Genomic DNA, 13,459 nt, shown 5'->3' on the forward strand with positions numbered 1-13,459 from the left:
ATGACTTTGTTTTTTAATTAACAATTTATAACTGAGTCATGTAATGCACTTACAGTGAGGTTGAGTAAATTTTATAACCAAGAGAATAACAGGATCTTTTAGTAAAAAACAGGATAATATACATATTATTTAAGTTAGTAATGCTAAAATTAAAATATAGGTTAAATCGTACATAGAAAGGCTAGGAGTTATTTATATTAACCACAAGAGAAAGAATGCTTGTTAACAAGTTGCTTGAGAAAGCCCTTTCTTTGATGTAAGCACAATGGGGGCCCTATGTGTGTTGGCCTTGCACCTGGGCTTCTAGTTTTTTAACTGAAGTCAGTACAAGGAAGGGTATTTGTGACTCCATTAGCAAAGGTATATGCAGCAACTTATGTCTGGTCCTTGTCTGTTTCTTATCTTTAAGTTAGGCTCTTCTTCTCCGAGCCAGAGGTAATCATAACTCTTGTGCTCTTAGTGTCCCTTATTTATGTCTTGGGTCTACAAGGCTCATTAGAAGGGCATTTTGGCAAACATCTGCAGTGCTTTGATCTAAAATCCCTTTTGCAGGGGCAGGAATATGCTTTTCCTTATGGAGTAATTGTGGGGAATATCAGTCTGATTTGGAACATTGTGAGGCCTAATCAATAACAGCAGTCCCATCCCCTATTATGAGCCAATAATAGAAGGAGATACCAGTTTCGCTTCATGGCAGGAGCTGTGCAAATGTCTGCCATTTCCTTGCTGTGACTGTGTCATCCAGCAAGGCCGATGCAGCTCCCAGCAAGTCCTCTCCCTATCCAATAGGTTTCTGGGTGTCTTGGGAATACTGTATGCATTGGGTAGCAAAGCGAGGAGAAGGGGTGGTCTGCAAGGTAATCAGTGGGGGGAGAATGCAATAGGAATGAAGTCCTCAAAGATTCCAAGGGAAGGCAGTTACCAGAGACCCATGGTGCGGGTGGTGGAGACACTCCCTTGAATCAAAGCAGGACAATGACAAGTGATGATGGCTCAGTTTCCAATCAGCTCTTGGGCCCTGCGTCCTTAGCCTTCATGGTGGTCCTTCCACTGATCTACCTGCCCAGCTCTTCCAGGACAACGTGCACTCTCTCTTCAAGAGCAATGTTTCCTTTCTCCCAACCCAGCCCCCAAACCTATCCTTTCGTTTAGCTCCTTAACTTCTCTAAGGATATTTCCCTTACTTTATTTTCTCTGATAACTTTTAGCACTTTTGTCCTTTAAGCATAACTTCCATTACATTTTTAGACTTGTGGTTTTATGAAATAAGTGGGATTCAATGAGTCCTATGGCTCTAATGATATAGTAATCTTATTTTATCATTAAAGTTTTGTGTGATGCTTAAGTAATGTCTCTCTCTCTCCCTCTAGACTGTAAATGACAGTGAACTGACTCTATTTTCATTCACCATTGTACCCCCAGAGCCCAGTAGTATGCCTGGGACATAACTGGTGTCCCATAAATGTTTGTAGAACAAATAATGTTACCTAACTCTGCCTTTAAAGCCCACCTTGAAGATTTTTAAATGTTTATTTATTTGATGGGGGGGAGAGAGAAAGAGAGAAAGTGAGTTGGGGAGGGGTAGAGAGAGGGGGAGATAGCAAATCTCAAGTAGGCTCTGCACTGTCAGTGCAGACCCCCATGGGGGGCTCGAACTCATTAACCATGAGATCATGACTTGAGCCAAAATTAAGTTAGGTGTTCAATTGACTGAGCTACCCAGGTGCCCCCATCTTGAAGATTTTATTAATATTTTAGAAATGAAGAATATTGGCAGAACCATACTAAAGACATGTGTCTTGTTCTGTGTCCCCAAGTCTCCAGTTCTTACCCAGATGAGTTAAAGCTTTATTACACATGATTGTTTCGTTGATGGGTTATGGTGATCCGGAGGAGTTGTGTTGAGGGTTATGAAGGATAGAATAAGAAGAAAGAGAAGAGTTGAAGATTTTGAAGTCAAGCCTGGCCTCAACAGGATCCTTCTGGCTTGCTTTCCTTAGGGTGTTGTGCTCATGTTCATGATTGCTTCATGGTCACAATGAGGCTGTTCTACCTCCAGCATAATATCCACTGTCCAGGTAGCGAGAATAAAAAGACAGAAAAGGGCAAAGACAGAAGGCTGAATTTGTCATTTTTTTTATTGGAAAGCAATACTTTGCCAGGAACCTTGCCTCTAGATTTCTAATTACACTTCATTGGTCATAACTATGTCACATGGTCACCCAGCTGCAAGGAAGGGTGAGAAATATAGATTTCAGGTATGTGGCTACCCTGAACAAAATTTGGGTTCTCTTGTAAGAAGAAAGGAGGATGTCTACTGGGTTGGCGACTAGCAGTTTCTGCCACAAAAACACATTTTAAAATTAAATCTGGGAAGGATTTAAGCCCCAGGATTTTGAAGGCAACATTTTGAATGAAGTCAACATTTTGAATAGAGGTGCTCAGTCTCAGGAGAAAGATATCTACGTTCCCAGCATTGGACAATTAGACAGTTCTGAATAGGCTGACTTGAGTGGTTTTTAAAGAACTAGCCAGGCACCTTCTCACATATGCTATAGAATGCCTGAAAGTTACCACCAATAGCCTTAAAAGAGTTTAGCATGATGCACAGTTGCTAGTTTCTGCATTTTTAATTTTTTAATGTTTATTTATTCTTGAGAGAGAGAGAGAGAGAGAGAGAGACAGAGTGTGAGCAGGGGAGGGGCAGAGAGAGAGGGAGGCACAGAATTTGAAGCAGGCTCCAGGCTCTGAGCTGTCAGCACAGAGCCTGAAGTGGGGCTTGAATTCACAGACCACAAGATCATGACCTGAGCCAAAATCAGACACTTAACCAACTAAGCCACCCAGGTGCCCCAAGTTTTTGCATTTTTTATCCAATTTTAATGCTAATAATTCCTGGCCTGATGATCAGGTGCATTCAAAGCTCCTCTGCTCAAATAGCCTAGTAATAAAATCCCCAATCTTCAACTTGCATGCCTTCAAAACTATTTAAGGAGAATCATTTCATAACACCCAGCAATAGCTCTTGCATCCCTTATTCCCCTATTCTCTCACATATTTTGTTGTATTTACAAAAGTATCAATCCTCATGGATTGGAACTTGTTTAAAATGGTCCTTCAAAGTAGAGTTTGAGAAAGTACTGTTCTGGTCTAAAGCATTGATTTTGCATTTTGAAAACCTAGAATTGGTCCAGTGAAGATAGAGTCTCCTTGGAGTCAGCATTCTGAATATCAGTGATGTGTGTGGGGAGCATGAGGGGGGAAGAGGGGTGCACTGGAAAATTTAAAATATGTTAATTTTTAAAAATGTTTATTTATTTTGAGAGAGAGAGAGAGAGAGAGAAGGGGCAGAGAGTGAGCGGGAGAGAAAGAATCCCAAGCAGGCTCTACACTGTCAGTACAGAGCCTGATGTGGGGCTCGAACTCACAAACTGCAAGATTATGACCCAAAGTGAAATCAAGAGTCATGTGCTTAACCAACTGAGCCACCCATGCACCCCTCAATATGGTAATTTTTAAATTCAGTATACAGTCATAAAACGAAGGTGTAAAGTGTAAGTAGTTCAGTTGGGGATGGAGAAGAGGGGCTTGCCTCGTTTGCTTTGGCTTCCTTCCTTTACCGTTACTCCAGTGTTTCAGTGTTACACCCACCCATTCTTTCCTTAGGTCTCCAGGGCGTGGAAACAGGTAATGGTCAATTGACCAAAAGTAATATGGAGCAGTAAGTTAGAACTACTGAAATGCTGTGGCTCCTCAGATATTCTTGTGTGACACCAAACAGTAGGATCACATAAGAGAGTTGGCTACCCATTGGATCCAAGATAAATTATGACAGGTGAATGTTCATTCAATATAGAATTGATGACATTCTAAGTGAAACTGGATATAAATCAAGTTTTAAGTACTTGACAATATTCCTCTGTTGCAGAATATAGGAATATCTCTGGTACTTGGACTCCAGCCTGCTGAAACTCACAGGCTCCTGGAGAGATGAAGTTGAGTATCGGTTATTGCCACATACAAAGTACCCCCAAACTCAGTGCTTCAAGTAGACATAATTTATTATTTCTCACAAGCCTGGGGTGTGGGGGGCTCTGGCTGATCTCTGCTGGGATTGCCAACTATCTAAGGGTTTCCTGGGCTCTCTGCTATAGGCTAGCTTAGCTGGATCATTTTAGCTGGAACAGATCTGTTCCATGTGTCCTTTATCCCCCTTCTAAGACCAGCAGACATACCTGGGCACGTTCATCTCATGGCAATGGAAGAAATCCAGGAAAGAAGGCAGAAATACTAAGGCTTCTTGAGATGCAGGCTCAGAGCTGGTCCACCATTTTGGAAATCACCTCACTCAACTGACCAAAACAAATTACATGGCCAAATCCAGATTCAAAGCAGGTGAGGGGGGCAGGGGGGAGATTCTGACTCTTTAGTGAAAGGAACATACAGCCATCTGGAAAACAATCTGGTGGAAAATAATGAAATTAAATGTCTGCCTGAGGAACAAGAGGTCGCATGCCTTGCTACGTATTCCAAAGAAATGAACGCATAGGCCAACAAAGTGGAATGAACAAGGGTTTTCATTGTGGTATCAATGGAGAATAATGATATCTTTTTTTTTAATTTTTTTAATGTTTTATTTATTTTTGATACAGAGAGAGACAGAGCATGAGAGGGGGAGGGTCAGAGAGAGAAGGAGACACAGAACCAGAAGCAGGCTCCAGGCTCTGAGCTAGCTGTCAGCACAGGGCCTGACGCGGGGCTCGAACCCCGAACGTGAGATCTGACCTGAGCCGAAGTTGGAGGCTTAGACGACTGAGCCACCCAGGCGCCCCGAGAATAATGATATCTTAATAGGAGATAACTTAGATGTTGACAACTAATAGATAAATTAAATGTGGTATACTTTGGAATACTATACAGCATTTAGATATATACATACATACATACATTTGGCCATATATATAAATTTTAAAAACATCTCTTAATGTGGAAAAATAAGAAACAGTATAAGACTTAAACAAAATATGATTTGTGTAAAATGAATACACACACAAAACATATAAGGATAGATTTATTTGTAAAGACATATCGGAGTGCCTGGCTGGCTCAGTTGGAAGAGCATGTGACTCTTGATCTTGGGGTCATGAGTTTGAGCCCCTTGTTGGGTGTAGAGATGAATAAAAAAAGTAAATAAACTTAAAGTCATACAGTAGACACATAAGAGTGGTTACCCATTGGCAGAAAGAAGGTAATGGGATTGGGGACTGCGGATATAGAGTGCCACTAAAACAAAAACAAAACAAAAAGAAAGAGGAGCCATTCATGGCCCAATGTTGATAATGTGTTGTGAACTAAGAACTATGAGTACAATCTGAGGTACAAAATAATGACTAAGAAAAAAGCATTACAAAAGTAAAATGGAATTGTGAAGAGCATCAAGTAGTAGGCTTCTTGAGGGCACTGGCCCTGCCCATTACAGAAAGTAACTTTTGATCTGAAAACTACCTGTGGCAAAAACTAATGACCAGCTACTCACCATATATTTTCTCTCCCATTCTTATAGAACCCTTTATTATCAGGAATAATGTGTCCAGCCTTCACTAGTCAGGAATATATACAGTTACTAGACACACTTGTAGCAAAAGTGGGTATTGAGATATAAACAGAAGTCATTGAGTGGAACTTTGGGAAAGTTCTCTTGTGCTTTGCTATCTTGTACAATGATGTGACTGGAAGGGTGGAAATAATGCTCTGACACTATAGAGCACAGAGACAGACCCTGGGTCCTGAAGACCTGGTAAAGCCACTATACCAGTTCTGGAAGCCAATCTCCAGACTTCTTTAATGTAATAGAATAAACTCCTAGTTTGTTTAATAACCCACTGTAACCGCTGTTACTAACCTTAATGCAATTCCTGATACACAAGGCTCTCTCATTTTTTTAAAAAATAAAATTATCACTCTTTTCTTCTGGACTAATGGTCAGAAGTTATAGGCTAGCAGCATGATGAAGCCAGAATTTAGGCTTACATGGATTACCTTAAGACAAACCAAAGACACACTTCTCCAAGTTGTAACTAATAAATGTTTATTCATTCAATAGCTAAGAGTTAAAACTTGAAATTTCCCATCTGTAAAATTAGGACCTAGGAAGTATGCTCTGTCTTAAAGCTACCTTATAGGTGGTATTCATGGGATTTTTCCCCCCCAGAGGTGGAGAGAATGGAAAATACAGCTTTTATTTTAAAAGGTTTTGATAAATTCTTGAGTAGAGTCATAATGCATTAGGTAAGTATAAATTTTTTTTTTGCAGGATATCTCTATTTTACATGAGAAGACATACTGTACCTTCCTACTAAATATCCTTTGATGGCAAAAGTATCACTGTAACCTTGACATAGAAGGGCTTTTAGGGATTAAAGTATAATGTATACAGGACTGAGAAAGGGGAGATCCCCACTGCAGAACTCACTGCCCGTGACTGAAATTGTGGGCAGTGCAAGTAACAAAAACCACACTGAACTAGGACATCAAACCGGATTCTTTTGTTTGGCTGTGTTCAGCAAACACTTAAGGAAACCTGCTCTGTGACAGGCACTGTGCTGGACCATGGGAAAGGACAAGCAAGACATAGTCACTGACTTCCATAGGTTTCAGGCACATCCTTCTGAGCTCAGGCTATAATTCTAATTGACCTTGGTGAAAGAAAGATATTTCAAGAAGTCTTCATCAGTTTAAAGGCCGGTGAATGAAAGCCAGTCCTACACAGGTGAAACAGCAAATGAATCTGCTGAACCAGACCATTTTTCTCTCCTGCTTTCACAGAATCTAGCTGCTTATTTTCTTGCCAGTGAAATGTTCCTCTCTGCAACTCAATTAATGAATCTACTTTCATCTCCCGGGGGCCTAAACTCACAAAATCAGCAGAAATGGTAAGTAAGCAGAGCATCAGAAAACTATATTCTAGTCCCTGCCTGGCATTCTCTCTATCAACCATGACAAATTATTTTTGGAGTTTCAGTGTTCTTACCTGTAAAATGAGGAGCTAGAAAGTGGACTCTGCAAAAAGCTCAAAAACTTTTTGCTAGTAAGTGAAGGGGTTTAGGACAGATACTGCCCCCCTCCCAATGAGTCACTTTGACATGTGGATTATCCTGAGCTGAAGTCACTTGAGACTCTGAAAGCTCGAAGAAATTTTTGTCCTTCCTTAACCACAGAAGAATCTAAATTGAGTCTTTTCCAGAATAGGGTTATTAACGGAAATAAATTTTTATTGTAGTGACCCATCTGGATGGTAGGGCAAACATTTAATGACCAAACATCTCATTTTATCATTCTATGAAAGTGCATTCCTTTCCACTTAAGTCCCAGACTCTCTATCTTCTCTTTAGTTCAGAATGACATAAAAACCTCATTTTGCTTATCTTTTAAAGTTCCTCGTCTGTGTGGATTTCCCTATATGTATGCCTATTAAATTTGATTTTTCTCTTGTTACTATGTCTCATGTGAATTTCTTAGTGCAGCTATAAAGACCTTCGAGGAGACAGGAATTCTTGCTCCTTGACTTAGACAAGTGCAAAAACAGAATGAGAGGAAGCGATCTTCCACCCAGCTTCTAGAGCTATGGGTACACTTTCATACCAATTCTCTTCAGGCGCTAAATTGGCCTACTTGGCAAGGTAGAGAGAATGCGCATGTGTGGTAAGGCCCTCCCCAGTACCCGTAGCTTCCTTTTAGGTTTGGCCCCGCCCACCACTAGCGTCCTTGTTTCCGGCTCGGCCCAGGAAGCTTCCGAGTTTCTGGCCACTGCTTTCTGACCGACCCTTTCTCCAACCTTTTTCCAGCTTTTTTCGGTTGCTGGGGAAGGCAGTTGCCAATAAAGTTTCCCCGTTTCAGAGTCTGGCGGATTGGGCCGGGCTCATTCTCTGTCGCCTTGCGTATTGCCCGCAGTCCTTTTAGGCTACAGGCAAGGAGGTTTAAGGCGTCATGGCCAGGGGCCGCGTTACCCGCGCGCTCTCATGGCTTTTGGTCCCACCGGCGACCACCTTAGCGTGAGCGCAGTCTCTCCACGCCCACGGGCCGCCTTGGGCAGGTCTCCATGGCCTCCGAGGCTCCGTCGCCTCCGTTGTCGCCGTCGTCACCTCTCTCCCCCGAGCCTGAGCTGGCCCAGCTGAGGCGGAAGGTGGAGAAGTTGGAACGCGAGTTGCGGAGCTGCAAGCGGCAGGTGCAGGAGATCGAGAAGCTGCTGCATCACACGGAGCGGCTGTACCAGAGCGCGGAGAGCAACAACCAGGAGCTCCGCACCCAGGTGCGCGGTCCGCTGCCAGCCCCGTGCCCGCCACCCCAAGGGGAGGCGAAGCCTTTGGTAGCCTCGGATGGGCTGCCTGGTAGGGGCCCAGAACTGCCTTAGAGAGTTACTGAAATAAAAGTTCAGTGCTGTTACAGGTCCCAGTACTTAGGGAGCTAACGTAAGAGTTCGGGTTCCTCGATTTAGAGAAGTGCGCGAGCTGATAGTGGGAAGTGAACTTCATTACCTTAGTTTTCATTCTCACTTGTAACGTTCCCTTGGCGTTAGGAACGTTTATATTATATTTTCTCAATCGCTTTTGAATTTGTTAAAGCTCTGGACTTGAAGTAGAATCCCATTTATCACTCACTTGGTATGAACTGATGTTGAGCCTCGGTTGGCCCTAAAATCAGAATGCTAGTACCACACAAGTAAATTAAGCGTGAACAAATTGGTTTTAGAGTTTTGCTAACTGTTGAACGCTATATATTTGCCAGGTTGTTATTCTGGGCATTTATCATCTTGAATTTTCTGGTGAAAGTAGGGAGGCTCAAGTGTCTTTGTTAGAGACTTCAGCTGACCTCATTTCTGTAAAATGGAGTAAGGATAAATATTTAACCAGTCACAGTTTTTCCCCCCTCTTTTAAAAACGAGCATAATATTTTTTCCCCAGCGTTATTTCCTTTTAATTATTGATGTCCATTAAATTGTTGCCTAGTTCTTCGTGACATAGTGGTACATTTCCTAAAACTACACATAAAGGCTCTACATGAAATTTCAGCAAACTTTGTTATGCTTTGTTATCAAATGATCTGTGAAAATAACTGCTCAGATGTCTTGGACTTGTGTGTCCATTGTGTAGGTTATTAATATGACATAGAAAATATGTTTGTTTATTCAGTAACTAGTTCTTGAACACTTAAAATGAATGCATAAGGACTGTTCTAGGAGAGTATACAAATCCTTAAAATAGGAGGGATGGGGAGCAAAATATGACAGCCTAAAAAAAGTCTTAGAAATTGTTTTTTTTATTACAATGTTTTTTTAAAATGTCTTTATTTTGAGAGACAGAGCAGACAGCGAGCAGGGAAGGGGTAGAGAGAGGGACATATAGAATCTGAGCAGGCTCCATGCTCTGAGCTGTCAGCACAGAACCCTATGCGGGGCTTGAACCGGGAACTGTGAGATCATGACCTGAGCTGAAGTCAGACTTTAACCAACTGAGCCACCCAGGCGCCCCTAATTGTAAATTGTTAAATTACTGCTTGCTACCAAAATCTTTTAAAGAATTTTTTTTTAATGCTTTCTTTTTATTTTTGAGAGAGAGAGAGAGACAGCGTGAGCAGGGCCGGGTCAGAGAGAGAGGGAGACACAGAATCCGAAGACAGACTCCAGGCTCTGAGCTAGCGGTCAGCCCAGAGCCCGACGTGGGGCTCGAACCCAGGAACCGTGAAATCATGACCTGAGCCAAAGTTGGATGCTTAACCGCCTGAGCCACACAGGCGCCCCTGCTTGCTACCAAAATCTAACAGAGAACATTTTTTATCCTTTGAAGAGCCAGCATTTTGTTATTAGTATTAATTTGATATGGTGGTCTTAACATGAAAATTGAAATGCAAGAAAAGTCTTGAGTCTACTGTTGATAGTAACTCCTCTTTACCCTCTTCCTACTGAGCCTCCCCTGGCGGTGGGTATGGTTTGAATGTTAACTGTCATCCCAAATCTCTAAAATAGTATTTTATCTGGAGTGGCTTGAGAATTGAGGGTGAACTGATAAACATAATACAGGTTGGGGAGGCATCAGAACTTTGTGCAAATTACTTTGTTCAGATTTCTCATGTAAAATGGTGATTAGGGTCACTATGTTGTAAGGTATTTGGAAGAAGTAATGAGAGATTAGCCAGAGCACTAAGTTCAGTGCCTAGGATGTAGCAGATACTAAAGAAATTGTCTAGTTCATAGTAATAGTAGCCAGAGCCAGGACTGGGGCAAGGCTACTGGTAACCTAGGGCAAAAAAATTTAAGGAGTACCTGCTGTGTGGTACCGACCCTCTACTTCTCTGAAGCTGAGAATGAGTGCCTCCTCAGATTTTGTGGACTAGGTGCCTTGCTTGTTTCACTTTAGTTCCAGTGGGTGATACTAGTAGGATCTGATAACTGGTGAAGTGCCTAGGTAATCTGTGTGTAATCAGTCTTACCACCTTTCTCTTTGTGAGCTTTAGTTATATGTCATTAAATATTTAAGGTTTTTAAAAAAATATATTTAAGGTTTTTTGTATTTTGTTTTTTTAGTTAGTTTTATGCCTATAATAGACGTTTGTCTCACACTGACATCGTTTCCAAATGAGATGTATTTATGGGATTGTTCCTCATCTGCTTAGGGGTGTTTCCCCACCGCTGCTCTGGCCTTGGCATTCAGCGAGGTCCAGGGAGGATGGACGCTTCTCTGAGGCAGTCACCTCCATTCTCTTTTGCAGGAGTTACGTAGTCGTAAGACTGCTCTCTGCTGTTTAAAGAAAAGAAGTGCATTAAAGCATATGAATATTAATATATTTAGGTGAATAGTTAATTCCGAAGGAGGACACTGAATGGTACTAGATAATTTCATCTGATGAATAGGAATTAATTTTTTTTAGATTCATTCTTTAGGGAAAACTGATTAAAATATTAGTATAAAACCATTCCTATTGTTAGAAATATGGGGTCCTTTTTGAAAAGTCCTGTGAATTTAGTTCATCTAATTTTTGGAGGGGATATTTTGCGGTTTAGCAAGAGAGTATAAGAATAAAAACACTTCTGGGCTGCCTGGCTAGCTCACTTGGAAGATCTTGTGACTCTTGATGTCAGGGTTGTGAGTTCAAGCCCCATATTGGGTGTAGAGATTACTCAGATAAATAAAAAATAAAAACATTTCCCTATGCAGATGTGAAAGGTAAAAGAAAGTCAGTTATAGCATTTTTTATTTTTCTGAAAAGGAGACTAGCAGCTTTGGTGCTTCTCTAAAACGTTTACCCAGAAATATTATAGTTTCAAGAGAATGGTATGTATAATATTAGGTTGCTATATGATTTATTTTCCTGAAGTCTTGTTTTCTTTTAGGTAGAAGAGCTCAGTAAAATACTCCATTGTGAGAGAAACGAGGATAGTAAAAAGTCTGATGTAGAAGTGCAGACAGAGAACCACCCTCCTTGGTCCATCTCAGGTATTCAGCTTATAATGAAGTTATCTGGATGCTGTTACGGTCAGATCCTGCTAAGGTGGAGTTTTCTTTAAACTTAAAATAGACAAATACCTAAATAAATAGGAGAACTGTTATGTTGACTTTCTCCATATGACTTGGTATTTTCAGGTAATCTATATGCTCTCCTGGTGGGAAAATAGAAATGTCATTCCTGTAAATATGTAGTATTGCTAATATGTTTTCAATGTCACATTGACTGAGTAATATTTGCTTTGCTGTGAAGCCTCTACTCATGTCTGGCCTTCGTTGAGACAAGGCATGTATGTTTTCTTGTTGATACATTCCACTTAGTGTTGTGTTCAGTGCCATTCTCTTAGGCCCTGTGAGGGTGTTAAGTTCACAACCATGACCTCATCAGTGGCATTGTGAGGCAAAATAACTGAGCAACTGAGTTTTAATAAATACGAATCACAAGAAATGATCTTTCCATTAAGATTTGCCTCGTTTTACTCGGTATGCGATTTTACTAAATTGTTAAACACAGCAGTGGTATTAACATTACATATATGCATGATATGTATATATATATTTTCTTTAAAGTCAGCATTATGAGAGAAATTTGACCCAAAAAAGTCAATTTGATCTTTATCCCATCATCATTTGATAGGATATTAAGATGGTATGTGATGAGAAGCTCATTTCTTTTGACAGATCACAACCTATATACCTGTTTTCTTTTTTTACTCTTCCTATGGAAAGTCCAAATCTACCATTTTTTTTCCTTCTTAGTTTGACACCTGGGGTAATGAAGGTGATATTAGGATCAAAGATACATACTTCTGCAGATTTATCTGCACCATCCATTTTAATTTGTTAAATCATATACAGTTATAAAAATATGTGTTTGCCTGTGTGCTGTTTTGTCAGTGTTTTTGGAATTAACTTTTTTATATACGTTTTTCTAATATGATATCACCTAATTTGTTTTTGCTACAGATTATTATTATCAGACATACTATAAGGATGTTAGTCTTCCAAATAAAGTGACTGAACTGTCAGTTAAGCAAGATCAAGATATTGAAGCTTCTACTTTTAATTCTGAAGACCAGTCACAAGTAGAAAAGGATGCTTACACTGGTACTGATATAACAGAACATGCTAAATGTGCTGAAGACCATCTTGCCTCAAATTCACAGGTAATGCTTAACGTGAAGCTGTTGATGGGGCATCTGGCTAGCTCACTTGGTTGTGAGTTCGAGTCCCATGTTGGGTGTAGAGATTACTTAAATAAGTAAAAAAAGAAAAACTGTTAATGCCCCCAAACAGATCTTTCTTTGTTATTATGTAGAAAAATAGACTTCTTTGGTCCCTTAAAACGTATACAAGAGTGACAAACATTTTATGGATAGTTATGCAGTGAATATGAACAGTTTCTGGGAAACAAACATTGGAACTTGTTAATATATATATAATTACTTTTCTACTCTATTGTCTTCTAAAAATTTGTCATGTACATAAGCTAAAAAAATTTGTCACTGTATTTTGCTCATCCCCAAAATTTTGGGCAATGGCCACAGTATCATTTTCACACTACATTTTTTTTTTTAAAGATTTTCTTTTTTAAGTGATCTCTCCACCCAGTGTGAGGTTTAAACTCACAACCCTGAGATCAAGAGTCACTTACTTCACCTACTGAGCCAGCCAGGCGCCCCCACACTAAAATTTTTTTAATGCTTATTTTATGTTAAATATCTTTTCACTATTGCCTGAGTGTCATAGAAATTTGTTTCTTCAATTTGAATCAGGATCCCAGTAATCCCAGGTTTCTAAGATACCCTTAAAGGATATTTCAGAGTCTGTATTTTGTAGATTACTACCCTGTGGTATCAGGCAATATTTTTGAGTAATGGTCACTCACTCACTACAAATATCTTCAAAACCAGGTCAAAATTGAATGAACTAAAACCCTAGCAACTATTTTTTACACTGGA

General features: G+C 40.2%; 1 protein-coding gene across 4 annotated transcripts in view; it reads left to right on the forward strand.

The window, feature by feature from the left end:
- The first annotated feature begins 7,778 nt into the window (after positions 1–7,778).
- Positions 7,779–13,459, forward strand: part of AGGF1 (angiogenic factor with G-patch and FHA domains 1) — a 30,669-nt gene continuing 24,988 nt past the window's right edge. For 3 of the 4 annotated variants that reach the window (XM_029942465.1, XM_029942464.1, XM_029942466.1), the window contains exons 1-3: positions 7,779–8,308; positions 11,387–11,489; positions 12,465–12,664. In XM_029942465.1, the coding sequence (XP_029798325.1) occupies positions 8,099–8,308; positions 11,387–11,489; positions 12,465–12,664 (513 nt within the window). In that variant the 5' untranslated portion in view covers positions 7,779–8,098. The remainder of the gene's footprint in view (positions 8,309–11,386; positions 11,490–12,464; positions 12,665–13,459) is intronic. The other variant, XM_029942467.1, reaches the window with a different exon arrangement.

This window comes from Suricata suricatta, chromosome 6 (genome assembly GCF_006229205.1).
Source record: "Suricata suricatta isolate VVHF042 chromosome 6, meerkat_22Aug2017_6uvM2_HiC, whole genome shotgun sequence".
Lineage (NCBI taxonomy): Eukaryota > Metazoa > Chordata > Mammalia > Carnivora > Herpestidae > Suricata > Suricata suricatta.